This window comes from Anoplolepis gracilipes, chromosome 4 (genome assembly GCF_047496725.1).
Source record: "Anoplolepis gracilipes chromosome 4, ASM4749672v1, whole genome shotgun sequence".
Lineage (NCBI taxonomy): Eukaryota > Metazoa > Arthropoda > Insecta > Hymenoptera > Formicidae > Anoplolepis > Anoplolepis gracilipes.
In genome coordinates this window covers 16100164-16122431 of record NC_132973.1, presented here as the reverse complement: position 1 = coordinate 16122431, position 22268 = coordinate 16100164, and the positions used below count along the sequence as shown (strand labels likewise).

At 37.0% G+C, this 22268-nt stretch overlaps 1 protein-coding gene and 1 pseudogene across 1 annotated transcript; one reads left to right on the top strand and one right to left on the bottom strand.

The window, feature by feature from the left end:
• The first annotated feature begins 5743 nt into the window (after positions 1 to 5743).
• Positions 5744 to 7656, top strand: LOC140664560 (uncharacterized; annotated as a pseudogene).
• An 8802-nt stretch (positions 7657 to 16458) lies between these two features.
• Positions 16459 to 19337, bottom strand: LOC140664559 (uncharacterized). Its single transcript, XM_072889739.1, has 2 exons — positions 17844 to 19337; positions 16459 to 17353 (listed from the first exon to the last, which is right to left on the bottom strand). The coding sequence occupies exons 1-2, from the start codon at positions 18492 to 18494 to the stop codon at positions 17048 to 17050; spliced, it is 957 nt and encodes a 318-aa protein (XP_072745840.1). The 5' UTR covers positions 18495 to 19337; the 3' UTR covers positions 16459 to 17047.
• Between the last annotated feature and the right edge of the window lie 2931 nt (positions 19338 to 22268).

Genomic DNA, 22268 nt, shown 5'->3' with positions numbered 1-22268 from the left:
AAAAAAAATCTTGCAAATTGAAGGAGCCCAAATTCGTCAAAATAAAATTTTAGATAGCCCATTTGGGCTTAATGAAAGGTGTCGCCGAATTGCTAAAAGTACAAGCGAGGAAATTCGACTTTGAACTTCCTCGCCTGCATTAAAACACGAATTCAGCAACATAACCATATTTGGTCATGTTGCTAAGGGATCCCCTCCGAAAAACCATGCAGTTCGGAGGGAAGAACAGCACCCGCCGCGATGAAGTGACGGGCAGTCGTTGATCAGATCCTAAAGAGGAATAATCGTCACGGGCAATCGTTAATCAGAACCGAACGAGTAATAATCGCCATGAGCAGCTGTTGACCAGATTCAACAGAGTCATACACGAATGACTAAGAGATATTCGCGCGCTTGAGATAAGCCGACGCGTATCAGACTACCTGTACGACAGAGTATACGAGAGATACCGCTCTCTCCCTTTAACCGATAATACACACGAGTGTAAATACGTACGCTGGGAGCAATGACAAAATATTACACCATTGATTTTAACTAAACTGTCATATATTTTCGCGAGTTATGAAAGGATTATACAAGTTATGAATTTATTATAATAAAGAGACTATTTTCAAAAAAAAAAGAGTAACACAAAAAGAAGGAACCGCCCGACGCATTTCCGGCATTTCCAAAACGATCCCGACAAATCCCGTGCCCCTTCGCGGAGGCACAACGTACCGGATATTTATTTTATCCATTTGGGTATATCGGTCGTTCATTTGCGTAGGTTGGTGTTCACAATTGGTTCACAATATTAACTTTCGCTTTACACTTTGATCGATTCGCGTTTTAAATAAACCCTAAGAATCTAAACGCGGCTTACACATTTTTGCGCAATAACTAAACATCGTCACCTACGACCTATACGGCTAAAGGCTCACATGTATAACGGTACGCGTGTGTTTTTACGTGTTTATACGTGTTTTCGTTACAACGGTTTAACGCTTTTTGGTCGATTCGTGTTTTAATTGCGTTTAAGTTATCGTGAATTGAGCACTTGCGTTTGTCGCGAATGTCTATGGCTAATCGTTACAAGTCCCGATAATTCGCAGTGGAATGAGATTTCGATTTTTTACTCAGCGATAGCTTCCGCTCGAGTTTGCCTTTTCGACTGCTCTCGATCTCTTGTGAAGACGCTCCTTATATACTTCTTCAGCCGTTGTTCAATCCCCACTGTGGTAGCGTTGGCCAATTAGGTGTTGTGGCCAAGTGCGGGCCAATCGTGGCGCTCGGTCCAAGAGCGGCACTCTCCATAGTCCGCGCTTTGGAGTTGGGCTGAATTTTCGCTTTTTAAACCTAACTTATTACTATTTCGCATATAATCATTTTTTTATGATATTTACAAAGCGTCTCGTATTCTAATCGTAATCTTGTGTTATTTTAATTATTTACAATAATAAACTAAAAGGTTATTCTTATTTCTTACCTATTTTATATGAAATAAAATGTGTACTTATCCGTCCTTTGATTTTTATTCTAATCATTTATCTTTTATTATAATAAATGCACTTCAATGAGTTTCATTGTTTCGGAACATTTCCATTCGGTGGATATCTATTCTCTCTGTCATGTTTCACTTTCGTAACCGTACTGCTCATTGAAAAGCAATTATTGTATTATAACTATGGAATAAGCTAGCCCTGTCCAATATCAATGAATCATTAAAATTTATTATTTTAATAAAATTATAAATTAAATATTCTTTTAATTAAATTATATTTATTTAATCTCAATTGTTATTTATTCTTTTCCGTAACTCAATCATTTTTCATTTATTCGAATTGATTTTCTGAATATAATTTTGATATTGGTCAGGCTTACCTTTTTCCTTGACTGTTGTAGTCGTTGCTTGATTTCAAGTGCAGATTAATTGAATTTCCTTTATTTATTCTAATTTCTTAGAAATTCGTTTTGTTTTGTTTTATTCTAATTTATCTTATAATTTTGTACTCGCTATTTATATTTGATTGTAACTCAATTAATCTTTCCTTAACATTCTGTTTATTTATTATTTTTGATATTTTAAAATAACGTAAACTTATTTGCGTTTTCTAAAATAACTTTTATTGAGACAAATCGTAGAGCCATTTCTGCATTCTATCAAAGATTGATATATTGTCAGGAAATAAATGGCAGCCACTTTGAGCATTTACTTTAACACACTGAATAAAATTTATTTTAAAACACGGAGTAAAAGGTTTTGAATCATTAAAGAGAGATGACGGTTTTCAATCGTCTGTTCTGCAACGTATCACCACTATACACATTCACATTTGTTTAGACGCAAGCGCACGCGCGCACGCACGCACGCACGCACGCTTGCACGCTTGCACGCACGCACAAGGGATCATATTCATGCCACTTTTACGCAGTTGATCCTGGATAACACTAACATAAGTGCATGAAATTTCGAAATTTGGATGGCTATCATTTTGAATGGGGGGGAGGGTCGTAACGACTTAAAATTTTAAGGATGTGTTTGTTATGAAAAGACCTTTCAAATGAGCTCCCATTCGACTCTTAGTCTAATTTAAAATTTCCAACCCCCCTCTTACCCTCGCGTACCAGGGGGTGGGGGATGATCGGTATCCATGTCATAAGGTAGTTTTTTTGAAAAATCAAAATACGTGTTTTACCGTTTTTTGATATTTTCATTTTTACAAAAATTATTTAGGGGTTTCCACACTTTTGACAAACCCCGTATATACATATATGCAACTTGCAGCAGAAATCATAATGCATTCAATCATAGACTCTTTAAATGCAAATTGTAATGATTTAATGAGAAATCCTCGAAGTTCCGACAGCATTTCTATAATTACTTAAAAGATGATAATTAAAAGATCACTCATAATATGCTTACGATAATAATAAAATAAATCTTGATAATGAAAAGATCTCATATCGAATTTACAAATGAATAAAGCTCTGGAGACTAATGAAATTGCGAGATAATAAGAGACAGTTATACATGAATATATACAATTACTTAACTTTTACATTATACATTTACATACTTTTACATTATAGTGTCTGAAATGATTTGACTACAATAATATTTTTAAACCCTTTAATTATTTCACTGACAAGGGGATGACCAGGATTGGCCCCCTTTGATTTGAATGAGCTTGTGGTATATTGTTGTCCTACCCTCCTATTAATTACGAGTAAAACATTTTTTGATAACGCTCAAGCATTCGCGAGAAAAATGGGTTTAAAGTTTCCCGTGCTCGTTATATACATATTTGTAAAGAAAGCTTTCAGCGATCGTAGTCGAGAGCGTAAGGCGACTGACTACTGATTATCGCGGCGTACGTTGCAAGTTCGAGGCCTGCGAGTTTTTTTTTTTTAATTAACATTGTTATAGTTAGTGCAACATATTTTTAATATATGAATTAATTTCCAATAGATTTGTTTAACATAAATGTATTTAACACATTAAATAAATGAAAAGAAAAGGGAAGATATAATAAAAATAATTTGGTATATTACACGTTATTTCATTTTATTTCATTTTTGCTTTATTCGCTCTCGGAATTAGAAGATTCCAACGGATGTATTTTAAAATGTTTTTTAGGGTAGAGGAATCAGTTATTGTATGTACTGCCCTACTATCTGCGAATTTGTTTTCTTTGTGCTCGTCCTTCGACAGTTTGAACGTTAGCCATTAGATTTTTTCGAGTCGAAGAACAGCTAACATCTACCGTGTACAGTGTTGCAATTGTTAATATAATCAAAATCAACGTACGCCGCGATAATCAGTAGTCAGTCGCCTTACGCTCTCGACTACAACCAATCGCTGAAAGTTGTCTTTACAAATAGGTATATAACGAGCACGGGAAACTTTAAACCTATTTTTCTCGCGAATGCTTGAACGTTATCAAAAAGTGTTTTACCCGTAATTAGTGGGAGAGTAGGACAACAACATATCACAAGCTTATTCAAATCGAAGGGGGCCAATCCTGGTCATCCCCTTGTGAGCATGAATAACATTTACAGTACACATATATATATATATATATATATAAATATCTAGTAAATTTTCACAGATGATTATATTTATATACACGGTGGTACGATTATACACAAATCATACACTCCATAAACATGTAACGATGCGCCCCCCGTTACCAATGCCCGACCCGATAACCGTCGGAATTCTGCTACCCGGCAAACACTGGCCGAGCAAAAGCGGAGGCGCCCTGCGCCCTTCTTTAATTCTCTCACGACATTCCGACCGGCAGGTCTCGACGAGCGAGAGACTAAGTCCCGCTCGGGGACCGAGCCAACCGGCTCCGAACTCACCCGAGCGCGGGACACAACTTCGAAGCTCGAGACAACGGACGCCGTCGACCGGGCCCGAACACGCCCGAAGCCAATAAACCTCAAAAACAGCCGATGCGATAAACAAATCGTGAAAGAAGGGGCAACTCCACCCGGATAAAAAGTCAACAATCCGACCGAAAAGGGGCATTCCCGATCCGACTCTCGCAGCGATCACGAACCGCTAACAGAGATTCTTGAATCCTAGACAATCCTGAACGACCGCGGTGGAGCGTACTCCGCCACCATCGAGGGTTCTCGATCGGCCAGGATTATCCTGATCGCCCTGACTCACGGGGCATCCGGAGAGGAGAGTACTCCGCTCCCACCGAGAGTTCTCGATAACCCGCCGAACAACATCCTACCGTCCCAAACATCGGAGCCACTGTTTAGAGGTAGAGACTGCCCCTGACGAGAGTTCTCGTCCTCCGATGACCAAACCACCCTCGCCAGTCTCCTCCGTCCCGATACCAGCCTCCAAATCACGACGAAATCAATTGCCGCCGAGTATTACCAACGCATCGACACACGCGATATAAAAACCCAGCGGCGCCCGACAACAAAAACCGAACGATAAGAAACCAAGCGAAGACAAAAAAACCGCCACGCGCCGTGCAGCTATAAATAGCCCACTCTGACGGGCGAACGCGTACGCCGAGAGTAACGCGGCGAAGCAAGCGATAATCGGACCACCGAATTTATACCCCCCCTCCCACACACACACACACGCACGCACGCACGCACGCACACACGCACACACACACACACACACACACACACATACACTCACCCGCGTCAAATTGTAAATAGTACACACACACATATCCACACGCACTGTATGCAATCTGACATTAACAATAAACACTCTACATTTCAGCATCATACTCACTTGTTGTCTCTTTCCCCCCAGCACACTGTCGTAACCCGATACACTTACTTGGAAAGAGAAAAGTATATATATAAAATATAAAAATAAAAAAATAAAAAACTAAAATTAAGCAAGCAAAGCAAAGCATTAAGAAGAATTAAATAAGAAAATTAAATAAGAATTAAATAGAAAGATTAAGAAAGAAAAATAAGACGTGACCAACAAGAAAGCAAGTCACGGTCAAGCTGAATAAGCATTACGACACCCGAGCACAAAGCACGTCCCGCGCGCCGACCCGGAAAACCTCATCCTTCCGCCCTCGAAATTAAAGCGATATATAAACCGATCGCGATCGCTCGTAAGAAAGTCGCTAGCAAAAGAGCCACGCGTAAATAAGTTATCTACCTATCGACACGGTTTGTCTACACGACGACCGAATACGCGAGTTAATAGTAGTGTAAGATAAGTGTAACAGTACGACAGAAATATATTCTTTTACTATACAAATACGGAATGCGTTGGATTTGCTGCCTGAGTTCCAACTCTTTGGGCGAATATCCCGGAAGACCCTATCCTCACGGCACGGGCACAACATTAATTGGTGGCAGCGGTGGGATTCGCCAGCACAAGTAACGCAAAAGAAATAAAAGACGTCGTGACCAAACACACCCACTACAACGGAGAAGACAACCAGGAAACTTTCCGAACACCCGGTAAGCTGAGACGACAGCCGGACTGCAATCTGAGAAGGCACCGACCTACCTCAACTACGGACAACAGCAAGAGCGAGCGATCAAATAAAATGCGGTTCATCATACTAATGTAAGTCGAACGAAAAATTTATTATTGTAACGCATGAATGTCGGAAGGACGAAATGAACGACCAAATAATAGAGCGAACGCATCGTGGCTACACAGCGGATCGGCGGAAAGAGCCATAGCCAATAGTTTAATAAGCTCGTAAATTATCGCGGAAACCGCGTTTAGAAACATTAGTAATAGAGTGCGCAGACATTTAGAGGCATATTACTCGAGCGAAAGTTCTCCCGAAAGCGAACCCGGAGCGAACATAATAACAGAACGCGAACTCCCGGTCAACGAAATAGATCGTAGCATAATCGCGAATCAAGACGGTCAGTTATCCGACGCCGAGTCAGCGATAAGCACACCAAGCCGTGTGACACACCGACGCGAATTTTCATTAACGTCCTACGACTCGAGCATTTTTAATCCGGAATTAGAATACCGCGAGAGAAGAAACATGATCCGAACACCTCCGGTAGCTCAACCGAACGTCACTGCCGACGAAGTAGATAGAGAAATCGAACGCTTACACAACGAGATAGGCGAGGAATCGGCGGAACCACGTGCACAGAGACACGTTGAGCCGAGACCCGGAACAAGCGGTATACACGATAATAGTAGAGAGATGATACAAATGCTGATGCAGGAAATTCGGGATTTGCATCTTGAAATAAATTATATTCGCAAAAGACAGGAAACGCGAAATAACAGAAGCCTAACGCCAGCAAATCACAGACGCGAAGTTGAAGAAGACTACTCGCCCGACGATGTACGATACCGTCGAGGACGCGGAAGTTTACCCTTGAAAGAGACACGAAGCCTAATACCAGAATTCGATGGATCGCCAAATAAATTACAAGAATTTTTAAGCAACCTACGCGGTCGAAAATATTGACCCATTAGACGAAGTCACTCTGTTAGGTGCCGTACTATGTACCAAATTAAAAGGCAGAGCGATGCTAGATTTTCAGACGCGAAAGATCCGAAATTTTGTACAATTAAAACAAGAACTGGAAGCGTGCTATGCTAGTAGAAAAAGCACGACACATTTGCAAATAGAGTTCAATACGCTAAAACAGAAAACCGGCGAAAGCGCGAGAGCATAAGGACTTCGAACAGACAAACTAGCAATAGAACTATACGAGTCGATGCTAGACGGACAAAATTATGTGACGGAGCACAAGCGAATAATCTTTAAAATAATACAGCAGCAAGCCTTAGAGAATTTTCAAATCAGATTATACGACGACATTAAAACCGTGGTACGTTCTCGAGAATACATGACACTGCAAGAAGCAATATCAGCCGCGAGCGCGGAAGAGAAAGTCAAAAAATCGGCATGTGCCGGCGCACGACCAAAGAACGCTGCAACGCCCGCGTTTAATTATGATAATAAAAGAACTGCACAATGCCAGAAATGCAGAAAAATGGGGCATTACGGACGAGAATGCCGGACGAGTCGATACGCGACGCGATTTTCATTACCAAAACCAGAGCGACCCTCGCGCGTAAATACCGTTGATAAATATTACAACCACTGCAAAAGGACCGGACATAGGCAAGAAGAATGCTGGATATTACACGGACGACCGTATAAGGACCAGACTAATCATACGAAATGAAATCAACCGCCACGGGAAATTAAAAATCGGTATAACGATAAAAGAAGAAAAAGAGATCTGATTCCGCTCGAAGTAGCGACGAGGAGGAGAAAGAAGATAAGAAGCAACGTCGACCTGCCGCCGAGTATCACGTATCACACGTAAGACGAACGCCTCACTCACACACAGGCCTAGACTTAGTTGCATTACCCATGCAAGAGACAAAAGGAGAAAAAATAAATTTATTATGCGATACGGGAGTAGCCATTTCTCTTATCAAAGTGAAAAATCTAAAAGGAGAAACGATGATAACCGAAGACAAAATAACCCTCACGGGCGTGACGAGACACCAGGCATATACCATCGGACGGATAAATGCGACGATAAAGTTACGAGATGAAAAAATAAAACATAGATTTTATGTCGTAAAAGACGATTTTCGAGGGAAAGACGATTGAGTACGAGGGAATAATAGGAATAGATTTTCTTAAAAAACAAGAAGCGATATGCAACTACTCAACAAAACAGCTAAGAATCGGACGAAATATACTGAGACTATACCCTTATCAAAAGATCACGTTACAACCTCGGAGCGAGACGACAGTACAACGACAATCAACATGATGGGAGTAATTCGAGCAGAGGAAATAATACCAGGCGTATTTATAGGGAACTGCCTAATCAAACCCGAAAAATTTTTATGCCCTGCGAGCGTAATGAATACAAACGAAAACGAAGTCGAAATTACAATGCCACAGATAACAATTGAGAAAATTGAAGCCGAAGACGCAACAGAGATAATCTCGCACATTTGACAACGGAGGAGAAAAGCCTACGACACACCAAGAAAATATTAAAAAAGCTCCGCACCGGACACCTAAATGAGGAGGAGGAAGAACCGATAAGAGATATCTACGAGGAATACAGCGACGTGTTCCACACCGACGGAGAGCCACTCACATGTATAAACGCAGTGACATATCAAATTGCAACACGAGCAGATAGCATATCGACTGCCTGAAAAACATAAGACGGAAGTCAATCGACAAATGCAAGATGCTGAATAATGGAATAATTAGAGCAAGCGTGAGTCAATGGAACGCATCCTTATTGGTCGTTCCGAAGAAGTTAGATGCATCTGGAAAACAAAAATTTAGAGTGGTGGTAGATTTTCGAAAATTGAACGACCTAACAATAGGCGACTCATTCCCTCTACCGAATATTACGGACATATTAGATCAATTAAGGAACGCAAAATATTTTACTACCCTCGACTTGGCATCAGGATATCACCAGATCAAGATGGAAGAAAATGACAAAAGTAAAACAGTGTTTTCCACGCCGTACGGACACTACTAATTTAACAGAATGCCGTTTGGATTAAAAAACGCACCCGCCACATTCCAGCGATTAATGAACGCCGTGTTAAGCGGATTGCAAGGAATAAAATGTCTAGTTTATTTAGACGATATTGTAATTTTTGGAGCTAGTCTAAAGGAACACAATAAAAGATTAATCGAAGTATTAAAAAGATTACGAGAAAATCGATTAAAATTACAGCCCGACAAATGTGAATTTCTAAGAAAGAAAGTGACATATCTCGGACACATAATTACGGAAAACGGAATATCACCCGACCCAACCAAATTAAAAGCTGTAAAAAATTTTCCGACGCCAAAAAAGGTCAAGGATGTACAAGCATTTATAGGATTGGCCGGATATTATCAGAAATTTATTGAAAATTTTTCCAAGATAGCGAAACCACTCACAAAATTAACCAAGAAAGAAAACAAGTTCGAGTGGACGCAAGCGCAGCAGAACGCCTTTGAAATACTAAAAAAAAAACTAACGACAGCACCGGTACTGAAGTACCCAGATTTTACAAAAGAATTTATAGTGACGACAGATGCATCCGACTATGCAATCGGAGTCATATTATCGCAAGGACAGATAGGACAAGACCGACTCGTAGCGTACGCGAGTCGAGTACTAACAAAAGCAGAACAGAATTATAGTACGACAGAGAAAGAGTTACTCGCTATAGTATGGGCCGTTAAACATTGTCGACCATACTTATATGGAACCAAATTCACGGTCGTGACGGATCACAAATCGTTAGTGTGGTTATTTAATGTCACTGACCCCGGATCCCGATTGACCCGATGGAGGCTCAAATTAGAAGAATACGATTATGTAATAATACATAAAGCCAGAACAGCGAACAGAAACGCTGACGCGCTGAGTCGACACGTAGCGGATATCAATGCGATTAAAGAGGAAGAGGCACGCGACGCGAGAACAATGCAAGAATATACGGAAGATGAGAAACAAAAGATATTATACGAATACCACGACGCCCCCTAAGAGAACATCAAGGAATCGAACGAACGATAAATCGAATTCGACTAATGCATAATTGGAAAGGAATAACAAAAGACGTCAAAAATTATATAGCGAAATGCGAACTATGCCAACGAAATAAACTGTCAAGAAAAAATAAGGCACCGTTAATAATCACGGACACTGCCGATAAGCCAATCGGAAAATGTGCACTAGATATAGTCGGACCATTAACAACTACAATTACTGGAAACAAATATATCTTAATCTTCCAAGATAATTTAACGAAATTATTTAGTAAAGCGGTACCAATAGCGAACCAAGAAGCCGCAACAATCGCAAAAGAATTTACAACGAAAATAATATTCGAGCACGGTATTCCAGAAAAAATACTAACCGACCAAGGAACAAATTTCCTAAGCGAGATGTTTAAAAATACTTGCAAATTGTTAAAAATCGAAAAGATACAAACAACAGCGTATCATCCGGAGAGCAACGGAGCGCTAGAAAGATCACATCGTACACTAGCCGAGTATTTACGACACTATATCAACGCAGATCAAACCGACTGGGACGAATGGATCCCATACGCAATGTTCACGTATAATACTACTCCGCACACAGCGACAGGATTCACACCGTTCGAACTAATTTACGGACACAGAGCAACCCTACCGACAACTCTATCGCAACCGCCAAAATCTAGATACACGTACGAAGGCTACGCAAGCGAACTGCGAGAAAAATTACGCGCAACGCAACAAGTCGTAAAGGAGCACCTACGCAACGAAAAAATAAAAGCGAAGGAAAATTATGATAAGAAGACACGCGAAACTACATTCGAAGGAGGAGAAAAAGTTCTGCTACACAACGAAACAGTTCGTAGAGAACGATCGAAGAAGTTGGATTCCCTGTGAGTCGGACTCTATCTAATTACCGAGAAGAATTCGGACGTAAACTATACGATAAAAATGGGAAGAAGGACGATACGCGTACACGTAAACCGATTAAAAACATTCATCGAAAATTAGAATAGTAAACGGCGACGCGCGTAGAGGAAAGCGATAAAGAAGCAAAGAAAAGTAAATGTAAATAAAATAAACCTTACCTTAAAAGGGAGCGCCACGACCGTGGCCACGGCCGCGAACGGGACGATAGAGACTTCTGTAAAACCGAAAGACACCCCAGTCCCAAAAGTGGCGACCGCGTCCTGTCCACCAAAATTGGTGAGGTGGCACCGAGATAAACGGCGCGTCCGGAATAGGTTCAAAAATCACCTCAGACACTCGAGACACCACTCGAAGCACGAAAGTACGAGAAAAATGGTTTTCCGCGGGCTCTTCGCGAGAAACCAACTCACCGGTGTCACGCACAATCTGCTGGTCACATGAAAAATGAATGTCACCTGCGTTGGGAGTCATGGAACTTTCTCGACAATAAAAAAACTCAATACAAAGCGAAAAGAACCGCACAGGATCGCGACTGAACACTAACTAAGAGCAAAGAAAGAACAACGATAGCCGCTACATATGCAAAAGCGCAACGCGAATAAAGAATGCACGAAACATTCTAAGAAAGCGCAGTGATATAATATGATACCATTTATATTACAGGAGTCTAATTACCTGGAGCACAGGCAGGACAGAAAAAACTAACGCCAACGAAGCCTGGAAGAAAGAAAGATTCTCACAAGAACCAGGCATATATTTCGAGAAGATAGGAAAAATCAATCAAGTAGAGTCCACATGGAAAATGGTAATCAAAACGGACATCTCCGCAATAGATCACCGACAAGAGCAGTTAGCGGGATACATAGCGCAAACGAGCGTTATGCTATGACAAATCTCTAGAAGAAAAAATGAAAGGAACTTGCAGCCTCTTACTGCAACTGACAAAACAAGAGTACGAAAAATCAGTAACTTTATTAACACGTTTAAGAACGACCTATCAGTTAGCAAAGAAAACAAGGAGAGGACTAGTAGATGGACTAGGAACCATAGCCAAAACGCTATTCGGCACGATGGACGCCAACAACGAAAGAATAATCAATGAACAATTGAAAATGCTAGAAGGAAATCAACAAACGCTACAGCATGCTTTGAAGAATCAAATTAAGGTGTTAAACGCATCCATTGTACACGCAGAAGAATCAGAAAAAATAATACAAAAAAATGAAGACGAATTTTTGAATGTGACAGAGAAAATGCGACAAAGCTAGTTGCAGATGACGACAGGATTCGGACATAGAGAAGAGATGGACGAACATTTTATCGTTTTGAACGCGATCATCAGAAGGTTAATTACGGTTATTACCGATATCGTAACACATTTAAATAGCGCGAAAAGCGGAATAATAAACATAAGATTACTATCGATCAAAACCATAATAAATAATCTTAAGGAAATCGCGGCACAAATACCGCAAGGAACGCACTTTCCGTTCAACATTGCACCAGAAAATTGGGGAGAGATCGAGAAATTTATAAAAATAAGCGCATACTACGATAGTATAGGAATAATTACGATAGTAAGATTTCCATTAATAATGTACCCTACATACGAGATAATAAAAACAATCCCTAATAGAGGGCAAAACCAACCACCCATAGACCAGGAGACACAATCAAACGAGAACACCGTTAATAGGATCGAACTTGATGCACTACCAGCAAACATAGATGTATAACTCACACAAACACAAGCTATACCTATCGTGTATTCTTTCCGAGATTTAAAGACTAGGTTGAATGGAAATGAATAAATCCCTCAATGAAATGTTATCGGTATTTGTTACTTCAGGACCTCCCGCCTTCCACAAAGATCATATAAATACGGAACATTGATCGATTCGTGAATCAATAATCTCTCGATTATTAGAGAACGGATCTCTTGATTATTAGAGGATTTCCTAAGAAGAATAAACAAATATCCTATGCGAGAATTTCCTTCAAATGAAACAGACCTTTCTTGTGCAAAATTTTAAGATAAACATCTTTTATTTAAAACATTTTTTCGTATCTGCATTCGTTTTCCAAAAATTCAGTAAAAACTGTTTTGAGGATATTTTTAAATATTAAGCAACTCTTACAATATTAAGCAACAGAGATGGAGGAGTCAGAAAACTATTTTGACTAATTCTAGTCAAATCCCCACTGTTATCAAAAAAGTATTGACTTTCTTTTTGTATCTACAGTGCTTGGACAATATTGGAAATATTGAGAATTGGTCACTTTGACCCCCCGTATCTCCAAAATTACCCCTATGCTCAACTTAAATTTTTTCTGAGATTAATGTCCCATCATATAGAACTGTTTGGCATATATTTTGATTTGAAATTCGAGGGCCAAAAAATGGGCGAAAAAACGTGTTTTTGGGGTTACTTTTTATGCAAAATTTTGTATGATTTCATATAAGCATAACTCTGTCAAAAATGGTCGTATTTGAAAAAATTTTTTTTTATTTTAAAGCTTAAAGTCTCTACTTTGAAAAGCATTTGTTAGATTTTAAATTTCTCCTTTCCCCTTTCCGCCGCCCTTTCAAAAGTGAGGACGTGTTTCGTTTCCAAAAAATTGCATAGTTTGACGCACTCCACGGGGTGGAATAATTTTTTTTCGCCAATATCATGACAACCATCGTAAAATTTAGACTTTCCTTTGCAAATTAAAAAAAAATTGAGGTTGATACGATTTTTTTTCGCGGAGTTATGGCGTTTTAAAGTTACCCATGCATTTTTGGTCAGGGTTTTATACATGGATGAAACTATGTATAATACGTAGTAGGTTTCATCCGTTTCATACGTAAAGTGGCGCCACCATACAGTGCCGGTGCTGACAGCTGATAGGCCTGAGGCTGAAATCACATGGTGCGGAGTAGAAGTACGGAATAGAAAATGCGTCATAGAAACAGCCAATCAGAGCTTAAGTAGACATTGCGGCAAAGTTCTGATTGGCTGTTTCTATGACGCACTCCCTATTCGGTACTTCTATTCCACACCATGTGATTTCAGCCTAAGGCCTGATAGTGCACAGTGCACATATACACTTAACAATTAAGTTAACTTAGTTTAATTGTAAGGTATACAAATATAAAGTAATCATGAATCGAGGAGGTAGGCCGCTACATAAATATTGGGAAGAAGGAAAATACAAAAAACAATATGAAGGCAAAAAACTTTTTGCTTATTGTATGATTTGCAAAAAAACAATTCGTCATACTGCTGAAAGCAGATTAAGAGATCATAGGTAAGTAAAATGCAATGAATATTGGAACTCACTTAACTATTTCTTTGGTTAATTGTACTGATAATTTTGTTTTGAATTTTCTATTATAGAAAATCTTGTCAAGAACTGCTAACTGAAGAAGAAAGACTTGAAGAAATTGACAGATCTGATGCAAACACGTCTTTATATCTCGAGCCTGACTCTGTATGTACATTAAAAATCAATATTTAAAAATTAAACAATATTTTAAAAAATTTTCAATAACATTTATATCATTTTTTAAATTATATTGAATATAACAAACGAAGAAAATACAAATGCTTTAATTGCTTCATCAACAATTGCATCAAATTGTTGTTCAACTACCTAAACATTCAATCCTGATACCCATTGATAATAACGATCAAAATCAGAAAGTTTTGTCCAATAAAAAAGGAAAACAAATTGATGTATTTGTTGACAAAGTGTCGTGTGCAGCTATTGATAGTCAGCTTATAAAATTTTTATGTGGATGTAATTTGAGATTTTGGATTCCACTCATTTCAAGGAGTTGATAAAATTACTAAGACCAGCTTATGAACATCCATCTAAAATTACAATTAAGAGTCTCTTAAATTCTGTGTATGATCAGTTAACAATAAATCTCTCATCATATGAACAATCAGAAGAAATGTTTATGATTTCATCTAATATGATAAGCCAAAGTGTTGATTCAAAATACATTGTTGGAATTGTATACAGAAAATCTAGAGGAAATTTGTTTCTTAAAATTTGGACAATTCCGATTAATACAAATGATATAACGGAAATTGTTCATGATGCAGTACGAATATCCAAAGAAAGATATAAAGTAGATATTTATGCAGTTATCGCAAGCAATGATCTATACATGTCTATAAATCATGAATATGACTTTTGGTTTTTTAAATGCCAGATGACAGTTACTATAAAAATAGTAAATTTATTCAAAAATATTCCATTTATCTCGAAAATTCAAAGCATCCTGAATGGTTTTCAAACTCCTCGATTAAAAAAAGAAATTATAAGTCGTGACGGAGTTGAATTTGAAATAGCAGATAATGAAGCGTCCATTTTCACAATTAGAGATATGTTCATTAATTGTTTAAAGAATATATTTATATTCAAATAAATTCTTACTGAACGTGTATTTCACATACCAAACAATGTTGCTACGATTTTATTTGATATTGATGCATCGTCCTCTACCATTTTTTTTAAAAAGAATTAAAAAAATTTATTTCTTTGTGTGAACATTTTTGTTCGCTTATTTCTAAATGTCAAAGTCCATCTTCAACTATGTGTGAAATCATTGAACAATGGTTACAAATTGAATCAATTGTTGCTGAAGACAATAGTATGACTGAGATCCATAAAGAGATAAGTGCCATTCTGTCACCGATTTCAATAGTAGCAAATTGTTTGCATCCAGTTTACAGAGGACATACATTTGAACATAATCCAGAATGTAATGTAGAAATCCTTGAATATTTATTGTCAGTTCTAGATGACCAAGGATTAGATGATTTTTATGAGTATTCAAAAAAAAAGGGGAATTTTTGAGAAAATACATAAAATTGAAGATCCTGAAAAATATTGGGATTTTGTAAGTACAAAGCATCCAAGTCTGGCATATTTTGCTAAAAAATTAATACAAATACCTGCTTCAGTTATCCAGATAAAATTTCGTTCGTCATGACAATATCTCTCCTAATGACAGCAATAAAATCGTTGAGCTTTATTATAGATTGAAGCTTCAAGACGAAAATATAACAGATAAATATTTAAAAAAAAGTTTTAAATGTACTAAGTTTTGTTTACTGTTTTGTATTGACAAAATATTTAATGTTTATATATGTTGTAATATCTAAATGTTTAAGTAATATTTAAGAAAATTATTAGTAATTGCAAAACTAGTCTAAACTAGTTAGATGTTTTTATTCTTTCTGTTCTCGTAATGTTTTGTTTTTTGTAAGAAAACTTTTGAGTTATTAAAACAATTTTTTTTATAAAAAATTAAAAGTTTATACTTTTTATATAAATATCGAATTTATTATCAACTTTACAATAAAATTTACTTAAAAAGTTTTTGTTTATTTATTTTACTCAAATAAAATGTTATAAAATATAAATGTTTAATAAAAATTCTGTATATATATATATATATATTTTATATATATTTATATATACATATATATATATATATACATATATATACACACACACGCACGCACGCACGCACGCACGCACGCACGCACGCACGCACGCACGCACGCACGCACGCACGCACGCACGCACGCACGCACGCACGCACGCACGCACGCACGCACGCACGCACGCACACACACACACACACACATATATATATACAGGGTGTCCCAGAATTCGCGAACACGGAATACACAGTCTGATTGTCCGTGTCAAAAGAAGCAACTTTTTCTTCAGCAAAAATGTCGAGGCATCAATCATTTTTCAGTTATAAGCAATTGAAAAAGATGGGTTTTGTCGCAAATCAAACTTTGTAGAATTAAAAGATCAATGCAATTATATTCTGCAGTTAATTTTAGGTAGAGTTTACTTTACTAAAATTTTTATTTAAAACTTAGTTACAAAGATATATGTATAATAGCAAAATTTAGAAACTAGCAAAAAATGATAACTTTTCTCGACATTTTTACTGAGGAAAAAATTGCCTCTTTTGGCACGAACAATCACACTGTGCATTCCGTGTCCGCAAATTCTGGGACACCCTGTATATATATATATATGTGTATATGTATATATAAGAATGTATATAAAATAATTTCAATTATTTGTTACTATATTAATTAGTATTAAAGTACCTCCGCAAAGTCATCGTCAATGTCTTCGTTGCATTTATCTATCATTTTTAATGAGTAATATATTTCCACTAACTTCCGAGATCGCTCAGCGGTTAATCGATTTCGTATATCGGAATGAACAAATGACCAATGAGAAAATAAACGCTCAATTTGAGCTGAAGAAGTTGGAATTTTCATTAATTTATCCGCTAATTCAGCAAGATCAAGATATTTTTTGCCAACCATAAAGTATGTTTGAGGGGATGTAAGATTCTTAGTATTTAAAATCTTAAATATATCTGTTTCGTGAAGAAAAGCCTATATGCCAAGATGATCACATAGATTTTCTACGTTCAGTTCTTTTCTGAAGAAGTTATAGACTTCACATCGATACATCTACGATCTCTATATGCATAAATTGTCTACCTTTCTAAGTGGGATGTAAAAAGTTGGCAGTTAAAATTGATGGTCTTATAACTTTTTTTAGTCTCTCTTCTAATATTTTCTCGTAATTATCATTAATTGTTGATATAGTTAACTTGAACCATTCTTCGCAAGCAAACCATTCTATGATATTGCTATCAGATCACTGGCATTTGTTAATAAGTTCACACACAGGATCGAAAATCAATATGTAGTCTTGAAGTGTTATTTCAAAGTCTTTGCTAAATAATTCCGAATTTGTAGACTTAATAGCAACTTTTTGATCTACTATTTTTTGATGCATTATGGATAAATTGTGTAGACAACAACGAAATGCATCCCTGTAACTGCACCATCGAGTTTCACATGCAAGAATAATTTTTTATCCTCCACCTTTTATGATTTCTTTTTCTGGATCTGGTTGCTTGAATTCTTTCAATAATTGATTCACAGATTCAACGAATTTTGCGTTCATCAAGGACTTTGCTAATAAATTTCCACTATGGCTTGCACAAGTCACATGCCATAAATTAACTGAATTACCCATCAGTATCATTGCAGAAGCATTGTCTGATACAACAGCATAAATACGGATATTAAATTTGCTCTTAGCAATCTCTGTTGCTTCATCTACAATTTTTGTTAATGCATCTTCTGTTTCTCTTATGCCAGTTAAGTCCCATGAATTAAGATACATACTATTGTCCATTACTGTATGTATTGTACAGACAACTAATTTGGTATTAGCTGCAGAATTTTTCCAGCCATCAATTAATAGTACACCCACCGTTTCATGCTTTTTCACGACTTTAGATGTTATTTCATTGTGAACCTTGTCTAACAATTGATTTAAAAGTCCTTTTCTTGACGGAACTTTATAATCCGGATTTGGGAGTTTTATAAACTCTCTAAATAAATTAGACTCAACAACATTAAAAGATATATTATAGTCAAAGAAAAATTTTGCCAAAGCCAAATCAATTAATTCATCTGAATTAGGATTAGAACGTTTCATTCCCTGTTTAGCTTGATTCATTTTATTGTCTTATTTTCAAATTTAGAGAAATAGAAAGAATATTTAATAATTTATTTGGATAGGATAGGTGTATAACGTTTAACTTATTTTCTTTACTTACGTTATTTTTTCTCTGCATTCGAATTTCACTGCCAGTAACTGCCAGTACTAAGAAATGTATAGTGTATGTAACGTAAACTATAGATTTTTAGTATTGGCAGTTTACTGGCAGTGAAATTCGGATGGGAGTCTATTGACCACGTCGCCGATTGGCCAGTTTAAAAATGAGGATCTCTGATTGGTTAATCATTGCTGGTGACCTTAGGTATCGGTCGATATAAGTGGCTGTGGTCAATCGTGACGTGGTCAAACGGGACGGAACGCTCCCGTTTGATCCGGCCTTAATATAAGGGTTAGGCCGGGTCTACAATAGATTTAGTAAGCCTTAAGCTGTAAGAAATTAACCAATTACAATTGATTTTAGAGAAGAATAATGAATATGATTGGTTTATTTCTTACGACTTAAGGCTTACTACAGTTATTGTAGACCCGGCCTAAATCATGATGCTAGATGCTAGAGCTAAAGCTCGATTTAAGAAATGTGTAGCCAATAAAATTGCTTTTCTGTAAAAACTGTAATTTGATTGGCTACATATTTCTCCATCCGAGAACTGACTGAGTTCTAACATTGCGGACACTGAATTTATGATATATATATGTATAATACGTTTTATATATTTTATACGTATTATACGTTTTATAGGTAGGAAACATAAGAAACTACTCGTAGCGCCAAAATGCCCAACCCTATTTTTGGTCAATTACCACCAGTATTAGCCGATGCACACCACGAGGAGGTTGCTGGTCGGACTTTGCGCATCGTGTATGTGTGTGGGGGGGGGGGGGCGAGGTTGAGCGAGAAAGGTGTGGAAATGTTCGCGCTTAAAAATGCGTATTCTTCTCTCGGTTTCGAATTACTTCTTGCTCAAACCCCCCCCCCCCCCCACACGCACGCACGCACGTACGCACGATGCGCCAAGTCCGACTAGCAACCTCCTCGTGGTGTGCATCGGGTAATGCTAATGCTAGCGGTAATTGACCAAAAATGCATGAGTAACTTTAAAACGCCATAACTCCGCGAAAAAAAATCGTATCAACCTCAATTTTTTTTAGTTTGCAAAGGAAAATCTAAATTTTACGATGAAATTTTTTCATGATATTGGCGAAAAAAATTTATTCTACCCTGTGAGTGCGTCAAACTATGCAATTTTTTGACAACCAAACACGTCCTTATTTTTGAAAAGGCGGTGGAAAGGGGAAAGTAGAAATTTAAAATCTAATAAATGCTTTTTAAAGTAGAGACTTTAAGCTTTAAAATAAAAAAAAATTTTCAAATACGACCATTTTTTACGGAGTTATGCTTATTTGAAATCATGCAAAATTTTGCATAAATTTACATATGCGATAATTTTGATCGCCAGTGTATATATGTGTTCGCATGTAAACGCATCCGAAGCACAGGGCAATATGTGGTGCACTTTCTGTTCTGATTTCTTCTGCCATCACATGCACACACGCGCGCACACACGGGGGAGTGCAAGGGGGGCCTTCGACCCCTCTTCCCGCACTCACCCCGTCCACCTCGCTTCACATGTACATTGCAAAACAAAGCAAAGTTTACATAGGTTTGCAACTTTCCAATGCAATGTACATACATGTAAAGAGGGGGGGCCGATAGCCCCCTTGCAACCCCCCCCCCCGTGTGTGTGCGTGCGTATATTATGAAAATATTGTTTCATCTTTTCAGAAATACACCCATAATATGTAAAATGGTTTGGTTAAAGCAGAGAATAAATTGTATTTAACTGTTTGTGGTTAAAGTAGAAAATATTTTGAATTTTTAATAAAAAACGATTATATACAGGGTGTCTCATAACTAACGAGCCAAAACTCGTGAGCGGGTAGAACGGGTTAAATGGAATAGAAAAGTTCTGTATCATTTTGTGATTTTTAGAATAATTACTGAGAAATAATTTACAAAGATCGGCAAATCCAACGCGAGTATCAGCCTGCCGCAAAAAAGATGGCAAGAAGGACGGCCCACTGCTAGGCCGGTCGCTGAATAATAATCGCTAATCTATTGTTCTTATCAACGCTTCTCGTCTATGCCCCTGTTAACCGCGAGGCAATGGCGCCTATTTACACCGCGCGCGCTTAGCGACCGTCCTTAGGGCCGTCCTTCTCGCCATTTTTTTTGCGGCAGGCTAATATTCGCGCCGGATTTGCTGATCTTTGTAAATTAATTTCTCAATAATTGTTCTGAAAATCGCAAAATAGTACAGGACTTTTCTATTCCATTTAACTCGCTCTACCCGCTCACGAGCGTTGACTCGTTAGTTATGAGACATCCTGTATATTAACGATAGACTGCTTTAAATGATTCAAATGATTTAAATGATTCAAAATAACTGCTATATTTTCTAAACTTTTTTTGTTAATAACTTTTAAATAAACAACGAGCGACGGCTAAAACCTTTTGGATGTTACTCAGGATCATGACCTTGACAACATATGTCAAGGTCAACGCGATCGGAGCTGGCTCCGTTATTCTAAATATTTACCAAAAATTTTTTCAATACAAGATCAAATTTTTACACTAAACACTAAAAATTTTTGAACACTATTTTACAGTAAAGTAATCAAAATGATATAATTTTTTGATAGGGATATTGCTATTGATATAAAGTGTGTAATAATTTTGATAATAATAAATTATTTTAAATAAGAGAAACTTTTGAAAAAGTGTAAACAAGCTTTCTTAAACACTTTTAGATTCTGTAAATGTAAATAAAATAAATTTCTTATTGTTAGTTTACTTTCAATAGATTACTAAATATATGGTTAAAATCGCTTTCTTCACGTCTTTTCAATTTTTTTTATTTTAAAATTCTAACAATACGATAATTTTCATAACATCGAATTCTTGACTAATCATTGAATATCTGTCTACTTAAATTTTTTTTACAAAGTAGATAGATATTAGAAAGAGATGCCAGCAGTTTCTAAATATGTGATACTGTTTCAATACTCTTATCAATCTTAAGTTCCATTTCACGCATATGTGTATGTACACGTATCTATAGTATGTACATATATCTATAGTATATGTTACATGTACCATATAAAATGCGCTCATATGCATGAAACAAAAAATATCTATATTTTTTTATTTGAAAATTATATTCGAAAAAAGTATAGTATATTCAAGTATGTTGAAAAAAATCCTAGACTGCATAGAAAGGTCAAAAGACATTTTAAAGATATTTAAAAGATAATAAGACGTCTTTAAGTTGTCTTTTAAGCATTTTTTAAAGATATGTGCTGTCTGGAAAGTAACGATAAAAGTAACTCTTAGTTTTGTTACTTGTTATCGAAATGTAACGAAGTTACTTTTTCCGTTACAAAAAAAATTTGTAATGCCGTTACCGTTACAGTTACCGAAAAAAGTAACTGTAACGGTAACGACCTTACAAGTAACGCGTTACTTCTCAACCCTGCTATATACAGGGTGACCCATTTTAACTTAGCCACTGTAATATTTCAACAGGAAAGTATTTTCTGAGAAAATGTTTCGAACAAAAGGTTTAAAATTTCGTGGGGGCCACATGATGGAGAAAAAATCTGAATTTGCAACTAGCTGTTACACATTTTTACTTAAACATAATTATGTGTTTTAATTACAGCAATTAATTCATCTCATTATTCTATGCATAAAAGTATTAGGGTAAGATAATC